The 23,526-nt window shown below is 33.8% G+C and overlaps 1 protein-coding gene across 2 annotated transcripts; it reads right to left on the bottom strand.

Annotated features, from left to right (window-relative positions):
- Positions 1-19,614: 19,614 nt before the first annotated feature.
- On the bottom strand, positions 19,615-22,228 carry LOC106143325 (uncharacterized). Of its 2 annotated transcripts, XR_001228889.2 has the most exons (3): positions 21,761-22,228; positions 20,259-21,427; positions 19,615-19,725 (listed from the first exon to the last, which is right to left on the bottom strand). XR_001228889.2 is itself a non-coding variant. In XM_013345378.2 (2 exons), exons 1-2 carry the CDS (start codon positions 22,166-22,168, stop codon positions 20,951-20,953), a joined length of 885 nt encoding a protein of 294 aa, XP_013200832.2. In that variant the 5' UTR covers positions 22,169-22,228; the 3' UTR covers positions 20,255-20,950. The 2 variants fall into 2 exon arrangements, 1 of the variants encoding a protein (XP_013200832.2); XM_013345378.2 differs by lacking the exon at positions 19,615-19,725 and having other exon boundaries at positions 20,255-21,427.
- Positions 22,229-23,526: the final 1,298 nt, after the last annotated feature.

Genomic DNA, 23,526 nt, shown 5'->3' on the forward strand with positions numbered 1-23,526 from the left:
AAAAAGTATACTTAGGTACTTACTTATTTCAAATTCCCACGGGCGATGTTCCCCAAGGTTCCATCAGTTGTTTTTGGCGCTATGGGAATACATACAGTTTGAATTGTTTAGTATCATAATATAAATACACGGAAGTCCCATACTTAGTGTTCCTAATAGTCCCGCAAGACATTCAGGCAAGGATAATGTTTGGAGCAAGCGTAGAATAATAATCTGCGTTATGATTCATTTGTTATGTTAATTCGTCTGTTTGTGAGATGTAGGTAGCTATTTTCTTTTTAATGAACTATGTATACACACTCATATATATATTATAATCACGTCTTTAATATTATAAACAGAGTTAATAGTCTAGAAAAGACTGAAAGGCCACGTTGAGCTCGATGTAATTGAGATTAAGTAGATATTAGTCACTATTTGAAGCTCAATTCTATTATTAAGCCAAACAGCTGAACGCGGCTTATCAATCGCTTCAAGACTGTTGGCTCTGTCTTCCCCGCATAGTATACAGACGTGATGATATGTATGTAAAGTGTTAATTTACTCCGAGACGCCCCGCCGTTGCAAAGAGATTTTACGACGTTGTGAAATAAAGTCACAAAGTCTATTTTCCTTTAATGTAATATGCCCGTGGGAGCCTTCCTCGGCAGCTTTAGATTTTTATACAGTTTTATCCCATTTATGAGCGTTAAAATTTAGCTAAAAAGATGCCGAGGCAATTTGCCAATTTTTTCTCCTTTTATGCTCTACGTAAGGTTTAAATTAGATGTGTTTTTATTTTACATAGGGTCATGAAATGTCACGCCTTGCATCATCAATGCTGATACCGTACTTCTGAAATAGAGACAAGGAATGCCTGTGTAAGATTCTTGGGTAGATTGCGCTGTAAATCCAAGTAAAATTAATTTATTAGAACTTATGGTATACTTAATTTGACGAGACAATGAGAACGCAAGGATTCGTTCACCTTCGTTGATGTTCGGTCTAGTTCGGCTCCTTAGTGTGGTGGTGGGGATGGTGGGTCGCCAGCAACGGGGTAATAGGTTCGAGATTGTACACCTATAACCACGAACCTAATTTTGGGTAAGTCAGGTTTTACACAAAGGGAGGTACTCCTATCTTAACTCCTTAACCTTGTAGGCGAACCAAAACCAAATTTGATCATTGTTACATCTGTTCTTATTGATGTAGGAACGACTAAGTACTCGAATGTAAATTGACGTCCGATGAAAATGCTGCAGTGTAGTTTGTTCCGCCGCTTCTTCTACACATGCGCTTTGGAAGCGGTAGTAGTTATAATTAGATTTAAGTCATGTGACGTCAATAAGTGATACCTTGTATCCAATTTTGAAAATAAATCTATTCTATTCTATAACAAACATTAATCTGCTTTGCTCTCGATAGCACAGAGCACGGCACAGCACAAACAACACAAATACAAACTGGCAAATAATTGGCTTAATTCATCACGTGAACTTTTTGTTAAAACCAATTTGTGGTAGTCAAAATTTGATTGAAGATAATTGTAGGGTGTGTCTTGTGGCGACACGTAAGGTAAAGATAATTGTAAAGGTGGTTGACATAGGTAGTTTATGTGACAAAAACAATTTCGGTGAGTAAGTATAAACACCAGCTTTGTTTTCGTCAGGAGTTAGTTCTCTTACAGAGAAATAGCTTTGAAAAGGCAATTTTGAAGTAACAAGAAGAATTGTATACTTTTTTATATCTCCAATCTCTCTTGCCTTGGCAGTCTTGATAAGACTGGTAGGCCACGTTCAGCTGTTTGGCTCAATGATAGAATTGAGATTCAAATAGTTCTCTTTCGTCCGATATTCTGAGCAAGCTAGACGTGTTATCCGTTAATTACTAAAATAATAAATTGTGTTTACACGAATTACGCATCTAATATCATTCAAATTAGTGCAATAATCCCATATAAGTACAAATTGCACATACGACGCATAAACTTAAAAGCTGCTTCATCCGCGGCGGGTCGAAGTCCACGGCACGTTAAAGCGAGCGCGGTTACCGCAACCCCACCCCGCAAGAAAAAGACCTGCTATTTTTATCTCACCTCGTGCGCGGACGCGGACGGCCGAGTACTTCCGAAGTTTTACGACTGACGCTGTGACGCATGAGCTACGACCCAGTACTACGAGTCTACGACAAGGACGCCTATATGTACTGCTACGAGGACGCTTAGCTACGCGTTGCCCGTTTGTTCTAATAAATTGCGAGTGTTTATCAAGTAAACAAGTGATCTGTTAAGTGATTTAAACCTACAAGCACATACTTCGGGTGGTCTTCTATAAAGGATTTACTTATTTTGGAGCCTCCTTATTACTTGTAAGTAATAGAAATAGAATTTATAACTTAGCCTTTGTGTTTTGGTCTTATAAGAAACAATTAAACAGGTGATATACTCGACTAACATGGCATTAGACCAATCACTCTCAGACTCCGAAATAAACCGTGTACAGGATCAAACTACAACACCAAATTTTGTTAATGCCAGGCAAAAGAGAAAATGGAAAGACGACCGGAGTGAAGGCTATACAGAAATGAAAGAGATGATTATGAAATTGACGGAAAACCAAGAGAAGGAGTTTAAACGAAATGCTGCTATTTTAAAAGAGATTCAACAATCAAACCGTAATATTGAAAACTCGGTGTCATTTTTATCGGCGCAAAATGAGGAGCTCAAGCAGAAATTAGAAAAACTAGAAGCTCAAAAAATAGAAGATAAAAAACTAATAACTATTTTAGAAAATAAAATCGAAGACATGCAAAGGGATAATCGTAAGTCAAATTTGGAGTTAAAGAATGTCCCAAAAAAGAACAACGAGTCAAAGGAGGACCTCATTGACATGGTTTTAACTCTGTCAAAAAACATTGGAGGAGAAATTAATAAGAGAGACATCAAGGATATTTATCGCATCCGGGGGAGAAAGGAAGAAACAAGGAATACACCTATAATCGTGGAGACGACATCTACAATTATAAAAAACGATACATTAAAACTCTGTAAAGCTTTTAACGTGAAGCATAAAACAAAATTATGCGCAAAGCATTTAGGCCACCGAACGGCAGAAGATACACCAATATTTATTTCTGAACACCTTACCCCCCGTGCCTCCCGCCTTCACTTTCTGGCTCGTGACCTTGTGAAGGCAGGGTCTTTCAAGTTTTGCTGGACGGCGTATGGAAAAATTTATTTGAGGAAAGATGAACAATCGCAAATTGTCTTGATAAACAGTGAATCTCAAATTCAAAAATTAAAAGACCAAATATGACTAGGTTTTGCTATGTGTATAACATTTATCTTACATTATATTACGTTTATTTTAAATAATTATTTTCCTTTACAATCTGCTTACAATATGCTTTCTTTATTATTCACATTACCTATATGCTTTAGAAAAATGTTTATTAAATTTTATAATTTGTATGTTACGTATATCACATTATATAACCTAAACAATAATAAGCTTTCTATGTACACTTATATAATACTTTATCTTAAACCAGTTATAAATATATATTTATTGCTATTATATATTATTTGTTTGCTACGTAATATCTACGAGCCGTCTTTTGCGATAATGGGCTTATTTACTAAAATTACCGATGTAAATTTAAATTACTATAATGTTAATTACAACTATGTTTTGTATATATTATTAGAAAAAGAACAATTACGATTTAAAAGATGCAGACCTCGTACTAATGATTATGGGTGAACAAATTCTAAGCATAAATAATATAGACGAACTGACTATCGCAAGCTCAATCACTTGCGATTGTTGCGAGCTAAGTAGGTACCATAATGTAAACAAATCGGACCTCACTATAATCTCGCAGAATATTCGCAGTATCTACGGTAACTTAGATGACCTAGTGATAAATCTTTCATGCCTTGAATTTGAAGCCGATATTTTGATTTTGACAGAATGTCGCTTAGAGCATAATAAACCTATTCCAATAATAAATAATTATAATTCATTCGCTTCAACTCGCTATTATAATCAAAACGATGGGATAGTTGTTTACATAAAGGAATTCTTAAAATATAATATAAAAGAAATAAAACTAATTGATGCAACTTGTGTACAAATAGATATGTTCAATAATTCAATTTTAGGTATCTATCGCTCCCCCTCAAACCGTTATGCGGAACGGTTCATTAATTCCTTATCACAATATTTAACATCAATCAAATCTTGTCAAAACATAGTTATCACAGGTGATATTAATATCAATATAATTCAATTGGAAAAAGAATACGACTATGAATTGAAAAATAGAACATCTTATTTGGATATGTTATCAACGCATGGTATTCTCGCTGGACATTCTATACCGACCAGGGAAAATAAATGTTACGACCACTTCATGCTAAAAATAAACAAGAAAAAACAATCAGCATTTATTGCTATTATGACAACAACAATTACCGACCATCTTACAACATTTCTTTGTATATCTAAATTGAAAAAACATCACACGGCCTCTAAAACTTTTAAAAAAATCGACTTTGAAAAATCACTAAAATGTCTTCAAGAAAAAAATCTTTCGCAACTTCTATTTTGTGATGACCCCGACACTCTAGTAGCTACCTTAATTCAAGGATTGGCAGACTCGATGGAAGAAAGCACAACCACAATAAAAATACAAAAAAGTAAGAGAATTATAAAACCCTGGATTACCAGTGGTATTCTGAGATGTATTAAAAACCGTAATAAATTACAGAAAAAATCACGTGACGACCCTCTTAATGTAATAAAAAAAATTACATATACACGATACAGAAACTATTGTAATAATCTTATTAAAAAATTAAAAAGACAATACGAGAGGAATTTACTAATAAATTCAATAAATAACAACAAACAGCTTTGGAAAAATATAAAAACAATAACATACACAAATAAAAAACATTGCCCAAACAACGAACTATCTAACATGCAACCTACTGCCCTAGAATCTGCAAATCTAGTAAATAACTATTTTGCAGATATTGGCAATAAACTTGCTAACGATATCCAACAAACCGTGAATAATAACGAACTTAATGATTATCTTAACTCCCTACCAAGCCAGCCCCAATCTCTCGTTCTGCTAGATACGGACTATCAGGAAGTTAATAGTATAATAATGAATTTAAAATCGGATAGTGCCCCAGGTTGGGACAACATAACTACGGCTTATCTTAAATATGTAAAAAACGAAATCATACCAATAGTAACACACCTGGCCAACCTCTGCTTCAAAAAGGGAATATTTCCAAATTTACTAAAAAAATCCGTGATAACGCCTATCTTCAAGAATGGGGACAGAGACAACATTAACAACTACAGACCTATATCCGTTCTTCCTGTTTTGGCTAAAATACTAGAAAAACTGCTCAATTCTAGACTATTGAAATACTTTGAGACATATAATATATTATCTTCAAACCAATTTGGTTTTAGGCATGGTATCTCAACGGAGGATGCAGTTACATCTATAACCACTCTAATTACTAAGCAACTGGATAATGGGAAGAAGTGTATGTCAATATTTTTAGACTTAAAGAAGGCCTTTGATACTGTCTCTGTCTCTATCCTATTACGTAAATTGGAAATAATTGGTGTAAGGAATACTCAATTGGCAATCTTTAGGGATTATTTAACTAATCGTAAGCAACAAGTTAAATTAGGGCAGACGGTGAGTGATGATGTTGATGTGACATGTGGCGTACCACAAGGTAGTGTTCTGGGACCTACCCTGTTTCTCGTTTATATAAACGATCTTTGCAACCTGACTCTTGATGGGGCCAAACTATTTTCGTATGCTGATGACACATCAATTGTCTTCACTGGGTCAACGTGGACTGATATAAAGAGAAATGCGGAGCGGGGTGTGTCCCGGATCGCGACATGGCTTAAAAATAACTTGCTTACCCTTAATACAGAAAAAACTAATTTCATGTGTTTCAGTATTTATAAAAATACTCAACCGTCACTAGATTTCTCTATGCAAATTCATACATGTCAAAATCCGACAATTGAATGTTGTAATTGTCCATCTATTAAGAAAGTAAGTCAGACAAAATACTTAGGTGTGATCCTGGACCAAAGATTGTCATGGTATCCTCAAGTAGAACAGTTGGCATCTAGGATACGTAAATTTATATGGATATTTAAGAACCTGAGATATATCGCCCCGGGCAAAGGTTCTAACACCAATGGCTCTAAGAATATACTTAACTATATTTACATTTCTTTGGTCCAATCAATCATTTCTTACTGCATCCCAGTCTGGGGCGGTGCCCTTAAGACTCGTTTTCTTGATGTAGAAAGAGCTCAGCGAAGTCTGCTCAAAGTAATGTATTTTAAAAAAAGGACATTCCCAACACATGAATTATATTCAGTGAGTAAAATATTGTCGGTCCGAAAATTATACATTATTAACTTAATCTTAAAAAAACATAAATCCGTCTCTTATAACCCGAATGTTGAAGCTAGAAGGAGAAAAATGAATGCGGTAGCGGTTCCTGTTATCAATACGGCATTTGCAAGAGTTCAGTTTGAAAAACGCTCAGCATATTTGTATAATAAGATAGATAAACAAATCAATATAAGTGATAAAACTCCATACGAATGTAAATCAATAATTATAAACTGGTTACAAAATTTAAGTTATGTTGAAGTGGAAAATTTATTGGAAAAGACGATTTAAAGTGACTATTACAATAATTAGTAATGTATATGTATGTAACTGTATATATATATATATATATGTATATATAATTTATATGTAAGTATTGTGCATGTATGTGTATGTATGTTTATGTATGTATATTCTCTTTTCTTCTTTTTTTATAAATGATGATTATATTTCTTTATGTTATGATAATAGTGCTAAGGAAGAGCGGAGTCTCCTGGCACAGGCGTGTTATGCATGCTTAAAAGGAGACTTCATCAACTAGTTTTTATAAAACAATGTATGTTGAAGAAATAAAGATTTTTTCATTTTTCATTTTCATTTTTTCATTAAAAAAAAAAAATAGTGACAGGATGCTAGCCCATCGCCTAAAAACAGAATTCCAAGTTTATAAACCTATCCCTTAGAAGCCTTTACCTTTTTTGTATTGGTGCCGGGAACCACTTTCAATATCGCGATTTAGCATCTCGCTGTTATTGGCTGATGGTTGGATGAAAGTCGCGGGCAACAATTAGCGAGTAATAATTTAAATAATCTTATTTATATATTTTACAATCAGAAAAATGTTTATCTAGCCTCTGAGATACTCGGAACTCCCACATATCTTTGTTATCTATCGTGTCCTATCAACGAAGGATAATAAATATCTGCTGATATATACATACATACATAAAATCACGCCTCTTTCCCGGAGGGGTAGGCAGAGAGTACCTCTTTCCACTTGCCACGATCTCTGCATATTTCCTTCGCTGCATCCACATTCATAACTCTCTTCATGCAAGCTCGGCGGTTTCGGGTACTTTATAAGTTATTACTTTTACATTATATGGATACCTACGGATTTTCCCCTACTTATATATATATTTATAAGTAGGGGAAAATCCGTATCCATATAATCCCTATCCATACAAAGAAATCCAGTAGGTATATCCAAACACCATCAAGTTTGGCTTTCATTACATTTGTTAGTATCGCTCTCAAACTATTTCTAGCACAAAAAAAAACATAAGTTTTATTTCAGAAAATTACCGGGGCCCGAAGTTCCGGGCGAGACTTTATATACATACATATAGTCTCGTCTAAATCCCTCGCGGGATAGACAGAGCCAGCAGTCTTAAAAAACCACGTACAAACCACGTTCAGCTGTATTGGTTTATTATGGAGTTGAGATTCAAATAGTGACTGGTTACCTATCGCCTGCAAAAGGAATCCCAACTTTGTAAGCTTATCCCTTAGTTGTCTTTTACGAAATCCATGGAAAAGATATGGAGAGGTTCTATGCTAAATTGCCGAAAACCACACGGCAATACTACATAGATAAGGATAAATCATTCATCTGACACTTTTTCTTTTGTTGTTTAAGGACTTCGCAAAACTTGTATTTCTTCCGATCACTACATAAATCAGAATCTTAATTCCAGTATTAAATCATCCAGATAATAGTGGCCTTCGAGTCTTGTGGCCATAGACTCTGACTACACTTTAACGGGTAAAGACGTGATATATACCTATGTATGAACATACTTATTACTTTAATGGAAATACCACTAGTTGTTCGCCGCGAAGTTAGACTTCGTGAACACGTTTATTATTACAAAATTGTGAATATCTCAAAAACGCCTAAACCGATTTTGTTGCCCAACGAACTTGAAAATTCTATTGACAGATCCTACATACCTTTTAAATTTCATCAAAATCAGACCAGCGGTTTGAAAGTTGCGCATTGCAAACACACAAAAAATGCTTTTAAACTATCGCGTTTCATGATTATTAATGTATGCCATCAGGAATTAACGCGAAAATAGAAAAAACGGTATGTTCGCGTCCATATCTGTATGCGTACATTTATTTACAAAATGAATGAATGAATGATTTTTTTTGAGTTTCTCAAAATATGTGTCTATACATCGGATTTAGAACTGGCGGTCGACCAAAAATAACCACAATAAATCAAAGCTAATCTCATCCATTAGTAATTACCAGCATTGTTTATCTAGCATTGCATCCGCGGCGGATTCTAAAAAGTACTACCTCAATGGAATTCAGTTAATTAGTTCCTCGGATGTAAGGTTTCCATAAGTCCGGAACTGTTCGGGAATCATCAAATTCAAATTCACTATTATGGGACATTTCAAACATCACTGAATAATTGTCTATTAATATAATTAGAGTAGGATTGTTCTTGATTTTTTATGTCAATCCGTTCCATAGGACTGTTGTAGAATGTATTGACCAATAATCCAACCAACTGCATTATGGTTGTCTATAGCAATTGATTTAGAAAAGAAATATTTTTCTTTTCCAGCCCCCACAACATTGCATTTAATATCGCGAAAATCTATCGCTGTCCTGTTTTACTTCATAATAAAAAGCGAAACAGCGATAGTTTTTCGAGTGATAAGAACGGCGTCGCGCTCATGCCTGTCAGAGGGGCTGGTATTTATTTTGTATTTTGTCGATTTTTTTGTCGTAAACTCAAAAAGAAAATTCCTACTTACCTTAGTATACGTGTCGTGATACATTTACCTACTTAATTCTACTAATTGCATACTTTCTGTTAAAAATTAAAGATAGTAGGCTGAAGTTTAAATTTTATTTCACCTCTGTAGATACATGGTCACCCTACCGATGGAAATGCGTTGATTCCACCTCCATTGTTCGTCTCCGTGATTTTTGCCGGGAACTCGGAACTCAGACAAAAGACACATTTGGATCCAACCAGGCAGACTGCAAAAAAATGCTCGGAGCTTGCACGAGCCACTTAATTATGGAGGGCAGATAAGTAAGCCATTTGTGGGGATTTTTTTCAACCCCGACGAAAAAGATTTGTGTTCTAAGTTTGACCTGCTCGTCTGTTTGTTGTAAGTATGGCGATGTTCAATGATTTATGTAGAGCGAAGAAATTAAAATGTTATTTAAAATATTTGAATGTACTAACCTGAATAGGTTACAATTTAAAAAAAAAGTTTAGTGCCGTGTGGTTACCGGAATTTTACAATAGAACCACTCTTTTTCTTTCCCATGGATGTCGTGAGAGGCGACTAAGGTCTGATAAACTTGGGATTCTTCTTTTAGAGTAAACAAGCTGTCACTATTTCAATCTCAATTCTATCATTAAGGCAAACAGCCGAACATTCAGTCTTTTTGGGAGTGTTAGCTCTGTCTACCCCGCGAGGTGTACGGGCGTGCCTATATGTATGTGATAAAACTCTTATTTGGGCATATGTAATGTGTGTCGTTAATAGGTTAAAACCAAATTCAAATTCAAAATTTTTATTCATTATTATAGGATACTACTATATATCGCTTAATAATTGTCAAAACGTATGGTTTAACAACATTGGTTGACGTCAAATAAATTACTTAAAAACTAAGTTTACTGCCGCTTCCAAGGCGTCAGTGCAGAAGAAGCGGTAACAAACTGCACTGCAGCATTTTCTTCAACAACGTCAACTTTACAATATTAATTAAACTTAGAATAGATAGAATTAATCAGTATGGATGTTTTTACTCATTCACGCAAAAACTACTGAACCGATTACGATGAAATTTGGTATGTAGGTAGCTGAAGACCCAGAATAACACATAGGCTATTACTATTTCGGAGACCCCGCGGGAATGATTCCACGCGGACGAAGTCGGGGGCGGCCTCTAGTACTTAATAATTTGTAAAAGCATTTACGGCTTATTGCCTTATCTAGCCCTGATTTTCTTTTTAGAATCGGCGTAGTAAAATGTATATAAATGAGTATGTACTTATTATAGAGTAAAAATAATATAATGAATGATAATTAATCAAATAATTTCTATCATAACTCCGATGATTAACTACGTACCAACTTCTCTCCCTTTGTTTACGCGATACCAAGACTTTTAAATAAAAAATTCCTAAAAGGTACTAAGTAAAACTTTCTACAATGTTTTGATATATAATCTCTCGGGCTCAGTAACGACTTTACCCCGCCATGAAAAACAATTTCTCTCATATTAGAGGGAAATTCAATTTTCGAAGATGGTAGGTGCACGGATTTTTTTTTTCTACAGATAAAAAATAGCGCGCGCTGAAAGAAGGATGTAACAGTTTATTTTTCTCAACATATTTTATTACACCTATTTGGTTAGATTGCTGTAATCTTGTATCGTAGAAAAAACTTTCAGCTAATTTTTATATTGTCATGTAGCGAGATTTGGTTGGATAAACATTTTTGAAGCATTTATTTTTATATATCTCTTAAAGCTTTAAAAATAAGGATTATCCTAGAAAATTTACGCGCTTGATCTAATTTTATTCCTTTTTCACTACTTACGTGCGGGATTACTATTAGTGTTTCTGTAGTTATGCGTTAATTAATTTAATCGTAAATTTTATAATGATACATATAATCTCGTCTTTATCACTTGCGGGATAGACAGAGCCTATCAGTCTTTCCGAGACTGTTGAGTCTCGAAAAGACTGATAGGCCACATTCAGGTTTATATTGGAATTGAGATTAAAATATGTGGAATGGAGTGGTCCTATTATTTTGTTTATTGGTGCCGGGAACCACACGGCACCTTAGAATGTTAAGTCAAGGATAATAAAGTTACATTTTCATGTTCACCCTTACGAGAAAAGATATTTCAATATGAAACATCAACTCATTGCTTGAACAAAAATGTTACTGTCCACCATAAAAAAAGGAAAAATGAAAAAAGGCAATACATATATAAATTCCGGCCTAGAATAGGATCCCGGCTTCCTGCGTGTCGTCGGAGATGACTAAGAACATAAAAAAATACCTCAAAAATACTTCAAAGCGACCATAGCAATTGAATCACATAAAAGCTGAAAATAAATGGAATTTAATTCATCGTTTCCCTCTACATAATTAACGCTAAAACATCAAAATATAAGGCAAATTGCATGGAGCGTCTTTTTTCTTTAACTAAGGGACAAAGGAAATTAGAGCCATTGAGAAACAAAGCAAGAGGCCGACCGCAAAATAACGAGCACAGAACATCGAATGTACAGAAGTTAAGATGATTCAATGTGTAAAAAAAAATAATGATCGGGGCAAGTTCAAAGATGAATGTGCTTAGCTTCCGTCTAGCCTGGATTGCTCTGTAAACATATTTATTATGTATTAATATAAGCAACATTTTTTAATGTAGGTCTTCTGACATACACCCCTTTTACCGGTAGCGAGTAAGTAAATGAATTTATGTTTTTTATTTTATTTTAAGATGTTAGTCAACTTTGTTTTGTTGACAATGTTAATGTTTGGAATTTATTAATAAAATTATCTTTGGTAACTTTTCAAACTATGTTTTCACACCGAAATCTAATAAAAAATAACTACTAGTTGCCTAACCCTCTGTGAAAATCATCACATTACATTGACTTAAAATATATGTATGAAGCTCTATTTTTATTCTTTCAGTGTTATTTTAGTATTTACCATGGAAATTTGTGATTTCAAATTCACATCACACCGGTATTATTTCAGGTTATGTCGAGAATAATGTAAAATTATAACGAAGAAAAATTATAGGCTGATCGATGTTATCAATATACTATAAGATGACTACTGGCTATTTTCATCAAGAAGGTAATGACCTGAGTCTGAGAGGCATTTATTGTTAGAAGTCAGAAAACTGCTATAATACAAAAAAAAAAAGAAATACTCCTCTTTAAATCATCGCTGTAGATGCTCAATATAAGAAGAAGGAAAACGCTGCAAAAAAATAAATATTGCTTTTAAAACCAGTTACATTTCATTACTTATCTTATTGAGAAATAACCTACCTACACAAATTACATTTTTATCAAAAATGTCATCTAAAAATCTTAGTAGCGGCCGTTTGATCGCAAAGGAAAATATAATTGGAACGGACAAAATTAAAACTCCCCGAAAGATTCCCGGCTCGAGATAATTGGTAGGGATAGGAGAAAAACAAGAATTAATGTGGCACCATGAAAATACTTCAACGGAGCTTAATTAAGCACCCACTTAGGAGCTTTGTTTGTTGACTGTTGTTCAGTTAGTAACGCGGCTCAGTGTTTGCGAATTCGACGACAAGTCTGTATTTCTATTTTATTAGTAAAAAAACCTGACTGACTGACTTGGTCGAATCAATAGATAAAATAGCTGAATGATAAGAAAGCTGAAATTCGGCATGTTTGTAAACGTTTATAAACTAAAGTGACTTAGAGTATAATTTTTAATAAACAATTCTATTTGTGAACTATGATTCCGTTATAAAGCCAAATGTTTCTTCACTCTTTACAGGACTGTTGGCTCTGTCTACCCTGCAAGGTATATAGACCTGATGTGTGTTTGTAATTTCGTGGGGTCGGCACATTACGTTAGTTTTTTCAATTTCTCATTGGTGCATTATCATGAGGCAGTATTTGAAAATATTAAGAAATATATCTCTAATAAGATCGACAAAAACGTATTGATTCGGCCGACAGGAAGTAATATAAATTTATCTTGTACTAGCGACCCGCCCCGCCTTCGCACGGATGCACAGCCGATACTAAATACGAGTATATCTCTATTAGAACTAACTAAAGGACCGCCCGCAAAGCGGCTAAGTCTTGCTCCCGGAAAAAGTGTCACTTCTGCCTGCAGTCCCGGGCCGTGCAGCAGAAATCGTAATATTTTAATTTCACCACAACTTCAAAACCAAACGTCAAATTTTAATCATTCAAAGACCAAATATTATCTACATAAACTGTACTTATTGATGAAATTATTTATTTTGATAAGGATTAATAGCATGAGTAAAAAAAAAACGCGTTTAAATGTAGACCAAAAAAAATTCAAGATTTTTAAATAAAAATGTGGTTGTTGTGCCTCACTCGACATAGATAGGTATAGTGTGTCGCGGACTTTTTTGTAGATATTTATAAGATCTACAATTAATTAAAACATTTTATGGTTCTATCTTTTGTAGTAAAGGCAGCGTACGCAAAATAAGTAACTTTTTGGTTGATTTTTTTCAGTTTGTGTCCGAAAAATCCAAATATATTACGGAACCCTATTTTTTTTCCAAAATAAAATATAGTCTATGTTACTCGTGGATAATGTAGCTTTCGAATGGTGAAAGAATTTTTAAAATCGATCCAGTAGTTTTTGAGCCTATTTTCATTACAACTAAACAAACAAAGTTTTCCTCTTTATAATATTAGTGTAGATTAAACTATTTCAAACAAAATGCGATACAACTTTGATTATGTCTTATGTTTCCATAGTATTAAACTATATCAAACAAAATGCGATACAACTTTGATTATGTCTTATGTTTCCATATCATAAGTCAACACGATTGTTAAAGCCGGAAAAAACACGAGGTTTATATTATTACATGGATAAATTACGTAACAGTCGAAACATGCTATGTAGCTGATAAATATTAAGATATATAATTGTCAATCTTTTGATTGTATAATTTTCTTTCAGGTTGTAAATGTAACTCCGTAAATATAACATCATAGCGTATTGCTTCAAAGTCAAAGGCTGAGCTTTCGCTAAAGATAACAAGATTTGACAGTTTTTAGATGTTTTAACAATCGTCTGTTTCAAATTCAAATTCAAAATTTTTATTCATACTTTATATCACTTAATAATTGATTCCATAACATTGGTTGACGTCAAACAAATTACTTAAAACTAAGTTAACCAAGGCGTCAGTGCAGGTGAAGCGGAAACAAACAGCACTGCAGCATTTTCTTCAACAACGTCAACTTCACAACTAACCAAACTTAGAATAGAAATGTGGGCGGGAGAATACATTGTTCAGATTAATTGATTTATATGAGATTTTAATAACATAAAAATTTATAATTTTTATGGATTGCCAATTTTAAATAGATTTATGTACAGAGTGTACTGAATATTGATGAAGGTTTAAATCAAACTACCTACAATGCTTTACGAGGTGCTAACTACCTACAATGCTTTACCTGTGCTAAGCTCAAGTCAGATGTTTTCATCTTTCAGATAATCATTAGTCCTATAATGAGCCTTGTCTATAATTTCATTTTGTTAATTCATACAGACGAACATGGCTTCCAATTTTTTTTTCTGTTCACCCCTTAAGGGATAAAGACGTTAAGTATATAATGTATATATTCTGTAACGATTTGCACAAATATATTAACTGTCATGCAATGCATATTATATTTTTTCAATGCATATTGTATTGTATATGTATTTTTTCTTAATAATAAAAAAACACATAAAGCTCGACACCCCAAAAAAAATTATAAACGAATTTATTATTTCCATGTTTACATGACAAAGCTGTTATCAGACAGACTATTTTTGTTCGATTCGATACGACGACGTGAGTCACCGAGTCAGTCAACTATATCGTAAAGGCGTGTCGGATTGACCGGGAGAAGGTTGCGATGGTTTTTGGCCGAGACGAGGTCACGGCCCACGTGGCAATAGGAGGTCAAATTACGAGTAGTATGCAATGTTTTATAATAATTATATAATATTATTTAATTATTGTTTGTCAATTTTTTTTTTCTGTTAGTTTCGTCGGGTATGAAACCTTAATATCGTGGTATAATCTGTATTTTATATGTATAAAATATAAAAGAAAGGAAAAGAGAAAGAGACCGGGAAAGAGGCGTCATTTTATGTATGTCATAAAATGACGCCTCTTTCCCGGAGGAGTAGTCAGAGACTACTTACGAATACTTTCTTCGCTTCACCCACATTCATAACTCTCTTCATGCAAGCTCGGCGGTTTCGGGTACTCTTGACCTGCCCCTTTACCAGGACGTCCTTAATTTGATCAAGATACGTTCGTCTAGGCCTTCCCACTCCGACCTTTCCCTCCACACTCTCCTTGTACATCTGCTTAGTCAACCTGCTTTCATTCATCCTCTTCACATGACCAAACCATCTTAACATACCCTTTTCTATTCCTGTAACTACATCTTTCACATCACAACATTCCCTTATCACGCTGTTCCTTATCCGGTCACTCAATTTCACACCCATCATACTCCTTAACGCTCTCATTTCCACTGCATTTATTCTGCTTTCGTGCTTCTTTTGCCATACCCAACTTTCACTCACATACATTAATGTCGGGATCAACACGCCCTTATGCACAGCCAGACGAGCCTTTAGGAAATAAATACATTTTAAATATATAAAAGAAATTCTAACATTCAATCAATGAATTGATTGTAAACGTTTTTTTTAGATATATGTTTTTACCTAAACCCATTTGCGTAAATCTGATCGCATAAACGTCAAGGTGAGGGTAAACCTTGGGATCTTTGGAAAACCCTACATCGTCCATTTAAAGCACTGTCAGGGTTAATGAAAATTGCAAATAGTCAAGATTTGCGATATTATGTTGATGTCAAATAAGGATGTGGTTGATCTTGCAAATCAAGGCTTAGAATCAAAATGTATAAATTTATTGAATTTTGAAACTTCAAAGCGTAAATATTGTTTGCCAGTTAACCTATGAAATATCTTTTATTAATGTGTTTTTTTCTGTTGGCTAATGAAGGTAGGTATACTATTTTCATAATTATGCCGTGTGATCGGCACCAATTAAAAAAGAATAGGACCACAGCTTCTCTTTTCCATGGATGTCGTTAAAGACGACTAAGGGAAAGGCTTCTGCTTAGCTGATAGTTACTGCTAACTGAACTTATACTATAAAAAAGTAACTCAGAAAATTAATTCACCTCTCTAAAGGATATTTATTGCATAAAATTCAATTCTACCTTTAAGTCAAATAGCTGAACGTGGCGTATCAGTCTTTTCAAGTTTATTGGCTCTGTCTACCCCGCAAGGGACGTGATTATATGTATGTATGTATGTAGACGTGATTATATGTATGTATGTAATTAAAACCGAAACCGCCGAGCTTGCATGAAGAGAGTTATGAATGTGGATGAAGCGAGGGAAGTATGCAGAGATCGTGGGAAGTGGAAAGATGTAGTCTCTGCCTACCCCTCCGGGAAAGAGGCGTGGTTTTATGTATGTATGTATGTTATTCAATTCATCTCTCATATTTCCTTAACCAAGTTGTACCTACAGTCGTCACGCTTCAAAGCCTAGGGTATTCTCGTTTTATATTACATTACATATCAAAAATTAACCTTTAAAAACTGTCTAATATTGTTTACCAGTCATCTCAGCGTCCTCTGACCTCCTTGTTCGCAATTAAGGGCACTCGTACGAAACAGCAATTCTTTTGAGACGTCATGGAGTTGACAACTCCTTGTTGTGCATGCATCAAGGCCTTGCCAACTCTGGTCGAGATGACGTCAATGGTGTAAGTGTGTCAAGGTCGTTGCAATGCTCGTATGGGGATAATTTGATTAATTTTAAAACCATCACACACGTAACTATAATATATGTTAAGCAAAGGACGATAGCGGTTCCGTACGCGTAAAAAAAACTTGTTAACTTCCGTCCCCGCGGGAATTTCGAGAAATACTCTCTGAATGAATCCTTTATGCATCAAATATCAAGTCCCTAGACTCAGAGGTTTGGGCTCGGGACGAATTGAGATTTAAATAGTGACAAGTCGCTAGCCCATCATCATCACCACAAGAAGAATTTTGTAAACGATGACCTGTATAAATAAATTGAATTGAATCCCTAGTTTTTTAGGCCTTAGTCGTCCTTTACGACAATCAAGGAAAAGATATGGAGTGGTCCTACTCCAAAGTACCGGGAGCCATAAGGCGCTAACATTGATATCGTCAAAATATATTGTCACGTCATGGTGACGTCACAAAATATATATTATAGCTTCGTGTGTGACGGGTTTTTTCAATCAGAATCAGGGTTTTGTGAGATATTTTCGACGATTTTTGTTAAGTTATTGCAGGTTTTCCCGTTGTCCATTTGTGGGAAGGTTCTTGTTTTGGTAAGTGTAAGTATATTTTGTATGTCAAGATTATCAAAATGTCTTCTCTTTTATTTTGGAAGATTTTGTTTTTAATTTATTGCAAGAAATATATAAAATTTCTGTAGATACGCCCATGACCCTTTTCGGATCAAGAGTTTGAGAAGTTACACCTTTTAATTAAATTATAAGTCTTAAAAAAATATTCGAAGCTGACATAAGATTAATATTTACATTATAGTGTAAAAAACAAATTTCAATTCTAAGCAACGAATTTGCAAGAAAAACTAAGTTGACCCTATCACGTACACACGTTCGAACTTATTGTAGAAAAAATCCTAACGTTTTCATAAGCTGTACGTGATTCGTACAATTCTCGTTGTGACTTTAACTTAAAAATTTAATGACCTTAAGAATAGGCCAAGTGTGTGTCGAACTGCCAAGGTAGACTTGCCATTATAGTAAAGCGACATCACTACATATTGTAAAGTCCTCCTTTTTTCTCTGTCTGTATGTACTCGTATGTGCTAATCTCGTTAAGTTGTGGATGGATTTTGTTCCCGTTTGTAATGTTGGAAAGGGGGTTTTCTAAAGAAGGTTTTTATCCATTAATGTTACCCATGCGAAGCCGGGGCGCTAGTTATTATAGCTATTTTACATTGTCGTGTACTTTTTTTTAGTAGGTTCATGGCGAAATTATTAAGGTTCCTTTTAGGACTTCAAACCCTATAAGATCAATTAATTTCAATATAGGACAAGCCAACAATTCGAGGAGTACTAAAGTTCTAAAGAACGTATAATGCTATTACTACCCGTGAATTAATTAAATAAAAAACTTTTGAATAGAGAAATGATAGGAATAAGTAAAATAAACTCTCTTGTAATAAATATTTCTTTATTCATTTAACTAAGGTACGCATTGATAGATACATTGTAGATTTGTACATTCATTTTTAATTTAAACATTGATAATTAAATACAATTACATTTTTATATGTTACGCATTACCACGCATTCAAGACATTTAATTACAAATTAATATGATAATGTATTACATTTTCTTTCGTTATTAAAAAAAACATGTAGTAACATAACTGTTTCAGTATTTAGTGTACAAAAGAGTGAAATATATTATATAAACAAAATAATTATTTAACTTATATCCTTATCATTTGGAAATTCTAAATTATGTACACCCTTAATACGAGGTATAACTACTGTTGACTTTGGTTCAATATCAAAGTCAGGCATTTCTTTGACAGCTTTTCTTTTACCTAAATAATATGCTGCATAACCTAAAATTGTTAATACAACTATTACTGAAGCTCCGATAACTACGAAATAATACCACGGCAAGTCCATTATTAGTTCTTCTTATATGCAATTTATTTTATTTTATTAACAATTTTTATTAAATATATTTTATTTTATTAAATAAAGATACTTTGTTAACAATAAATTTAAACTTTAGGCCGAACTAACCATAACTTCTCATATAAAAAAATCACACGAACTTGTTTGGAATTTCAATATTTAGCCAAATATGAATTGTTAGTTTTAACAAAAATATTGATCATTTAGAACCAATCAAATTGCGATAAAAATTTAAAGATTGCGGCTCAGCGCAATAAAGTAGTAGAAATGGCGAAGGTATTATAGTGCTTTCGACAACAGGTTCGGTGTTATTAACTATTCAGGTATTCCCTCTATTTCTTCTTAAATCCTTTAAATTAATCTGGAAAAATTAAAGATCTATGCTCGGTTCTTGTAAGTACATACATACATACATAAAATCACGCCTCTTTCCCGGAGGGGTAGGCAGAGACTACCTCTTTCCACTTGCCACGATCTCTGCATACTTCTTTCGCTTCGTCCACATTCATAACTCTCTTCATACAAGCTCGGCGGTTTCGGGTACTTTTGACCTGACCCTTTACCAGGACGTCCTTAATTTGATCAAGATACGTTCGTCTAGGTCTTCCCACTCCGACCTTTCCCTCCACACTCTCCTTGTATATCTGCTTAGTCAACCTGTCTTGTAAGTATATTACAAATAGAGTATAATTAAATGCCTATCTCTTTCGATTTCCATGATTCTGCTTAATCAAATATCGTTGTTGGAAATTAGACCATATCTGAACTTATCTGCAACAAAATTAGTAATATTATACTTAGTCATGATTGTCATTCGTTTCGCAGTGGGGCTTGAAATTACACACTGATCAGAAAAAAAATGTGTTTGCAGTATTGACAAAGCGTACTCATTTAAATACCTCTCACCCAAAAAACCGTGATCGAAAGTTATAGCAATAAGAACAATAGATTTCGGCACATTTTGATCGTCGGTGGTCGATTGGGTGAGGTGCCAGATTAAATGCGTGATGTGGCATAAAGGCACAGGTTTGAATCCCACCTCGGCCATGTACGAATGACAATATTCGAAGTTATGTACATTAGTTTGAATACTAACCGATGCTCTTACGATGAGGGAAAATATAGTGAGGAAACTACACTACACATTCAGGCTACTGGATGTGTAACCATGATCGATCCTTAAGCTTGCAATCAGATGTCATTAATATACAATTTGACAGTCTTTAAACGCATGGTACTCCTTCATCTAGCGTATCTTGGTGGTAGATACCTATAGGAAATTCTAAATAATACAATGTACTTACATTATTAGAGGTTAAACTTCTAAAACCACATATGTATAATTCTAAAACTGGAGATATATTTTTGGTTGAAACAGTTAAGAAAAACTGTTTACAAAGTATTTAATTAGTCTCACTTTGCTAATTACTTATTTTTATTAACTAGAGAATAATGAAAGAGCTGTTACACTAGTTCAATAATTGCAATATGACACCCATATTTTATCAGTTGGTCAAGTTTGTTATCGGTAAGAGTATTAATGTTTTATGACATCCGATAAAGGAAGCATGTTCTATTGGTCACTCGATCATGGACAAATTTATTGTAAATCCCTCAAGATTAATTACTGTTTTTTGGATTGTACATCTTTAGCTTCCTGAATTTTTTATTTTGTTTATTTTACCGTTCATCGTTATTTTCGTTTAATTTAATAGTAGTTAAATTAACTACAATTGGATGTCAATCTTAATGATTACACAGTTTTTTTCTTCAATAGGTAACTGTTTATTGTAGCACATAGAAGTAAATCTAATTTATCTTAATAAAGCTATATCAAGAATACTAAAAACTCTAGTGACAAAATATTGCGTCGACATTATCACATGTACAGAAGTTTTTTTTTTAATAATTTACTAATAAGTATCACAACTGAGGACTAGGTAGGTTACTGTACTTATTTTAGTCAACTGAGAATTTTTACACTGTGATCATTTATTTAATACTCATATCTAAACGTAGGCCTCACACGAGGTATATTAACTGTAGATTCCATTTCATCAAATTCTTCTAAGAAAGGATCGGGCCGACGACCTCTTGTTTTGCCAAAATAATAAGCACCATATATTATTGCACTAACACCCACAATTGAACCTATAACTGTTAGGGATATTGTTAAAGTAGTCCAAAATCCATTATCTTCTTCTGTTACAGGATTTTCAGTATCAGGAGGTTCACTACCGCTCCCACTACCTTCATCATTATCTGTTTCATCATATGGTTCGTTGTAAATAATAAGCATATCGTCGATCAAATCATAGTCCTTGTCTGTTGTAGGATTGTGTATAGTTTCATGTCTGATAGCATCGTCTAATTTAACATCTATAATTTGAGTATTAAAATTTGTTTCTAATACAAAACGCACTGCATCGATCAATATGATTTCGATACCACTACTGTGTCCAATTATATTTATCTGAAAAGAAAAATAATTGTACCTAAATAATAGTCTGCGGTAATTTTAGTCTCTCGGTTTTACTATTTTGTATGTCTATCTGTATAATTAATTGATTTTCAGATAATTGAAAATAGTATTTAGCCAGAGCTTTATAAGCGCAGATGTATGAATGGTTATTATGTAAATAACTTCCGAAATTTAAGATTAAATATATTTAGCTTTATATTTGTAATGTACTCCTTTAGTGAACAGTAACAGGCAAAATGAAAAAGAAGCAGTGAACATGAAATATTTTGTGTTAACAAGATTAATTTCTTATTTAGTTGTTAAGATATTAACAAAATTACTTACATATCCTTTATGACTATTCAAGGGTACTTTAAAAGTATTCCATCCAGGCTTATATTCTTCACTCGTAATCGTTAAACTATTTTTCGAAACGAGAACATCAAAATTATCGTACACTAGAACATCAACACCACTTTCTTCAGACACTAAATGCGCGCACAGATCTATTTCAATAGTTCCATTGACCACTGCATGATTTACTATTGAGAAACAGCTATCAGTGTTAGCTCGCAAAGCTAAATCTGCTGATCTTGGTTCAACACCAACACTTTTGTAATCAACCAAATCCCACTCATTATTGTTATCAATATCACAGTTGCTTTCATCAACTGCAAACGATAAGGAATCAATATGCTCGTGCATTGCAGCTGATAATGTTATAAAAAATGACACAAATAATATATTTTCCATATTTTCAGACTTTCAACTGATTGCAAGATCTATAATTCCGCGAATGACCGAATTTGAATTTAATCAAACCATTTTATTTATATTGATAAAAAGTAAATTTAGTTTCCATGTCCGTTTTGTTATGAGTATATAAATAATAGAGATAAGTTAAAAAATTAATTAAAATTTTAACTTTATTTTGATAAGCATAATCTGGTTTTATAATTTATTTTCGAACACCACGTGAATATATGTGTACGCACTAGGCAAGAAATATTGATGTGATAAATTTATGGGAATGATAGTGCTGGAGCCTAGATAAATAAGCAACTAGATAAAAATAATATTTTTTAATCCACAGGGACAATATTTGTAGTCGTAATTCTGGAACGTTTGGTTGAAATGAAAAGGTGGGTGTATTTAAAGATATTTTCTTAGGTAGGCAGACTATTCTATTAAATGCTGTGTTGGAAAACCTCTGGGATCCTGGGATGGGAATGGAAAAACCCCTATTCTTGAACTGTATGAAGAGGTACCTATTGCCATGAAAACCAGTGACACACAAGCAAAGTAGCGGAATGTCAATGATGAAGAATGTATCATCGTTAGAGGAGGCCTATTATGTGAACTTGACGTTATTCATCTAAATAAGAGAGGGGCAACAGAAAACAATAAAAGTAGAACAATTTTGTATAATTTTATACATCTATAGATATAGTCATGTCTATATCCCTTGCGGTGTAGACAGAGCCAACAGTCTTTTAAAGACTGAAGGCCACATTCAGCTGTTACTGCTTCATGATGGAATGGAGATTCATATAGTGACAGATTGCTTCTCCATCGCCTACAAGAAGAGTTACCAACCCCTTAGTCGCCTTTAACGACATCCCTGGGAAAGATATGGAGTGGTCCTATTCTTAAGTGCCAGAAACCACACGGCGTAATTTTATATCTAGCATTCTTTTTGTTATCTCGGTCTTCTTATCGACTCAATTAAGTTTATTTTGTCAATCGAAGTAATGGATGAATCAGGTTTCTTGAACACTAGTTTAAAAAAAAAGTAATTTGCCGCCATTATTGAAATTAAAAATAAGTTATTAAAATTGAAAACTAACCGATGCTCTTACGGTGAGGGAAAACATCTTTTCAACAAAAACAACAACCCTTGGATCCAATATGGATTTTTTTTTTTTTAATTAATTTTATTTGTTTTATTTTGTCACTCATGTTTTAAGTTTTTCTTTAGGCATCTGGTTTCTTTGCCATTTGATACAACTTAAACCAGTTGGCTAATTTTTTTTTTTGGTTTTGATGTCACAAATGGTTCCAATATGGGTAAGGTTTACCTGCGAAAGTTGCGGAGGTCTGATGGGAGTTGC

The sequence above is a fragment of the Amyelois transitella genome, chromosome 16 (assembly GCF_032362555.1).
Source record: "Amyelois transitella isolate CPQ chromosome 16, ilAmyTran1.1, whole genome shotgun sequence".
Lineage (NCBI taxonomy): Eukaryota > Metazoa > Arthropoda > Insecta > Lepidoptera > Pyralidae > Amyelois > Amyelois transitella.

Bases quoted from the DNA above. Each gene is read 5' to 3' on its own strand.
- LOC106143325 (XM_013345378.2), bottom strand. From the start codon at position 22,168: ATGGAAAATATATTATTTGTGTCATTTTTTATAACATTATCAGCTGCA. The intron at 21,428-21,760 runs GTAAGTAATTTT...TTTTCTTTTCAG, and splicing joins TGAATAGTCATAAAGGATAT to ATAAATATAATTGGACACAG.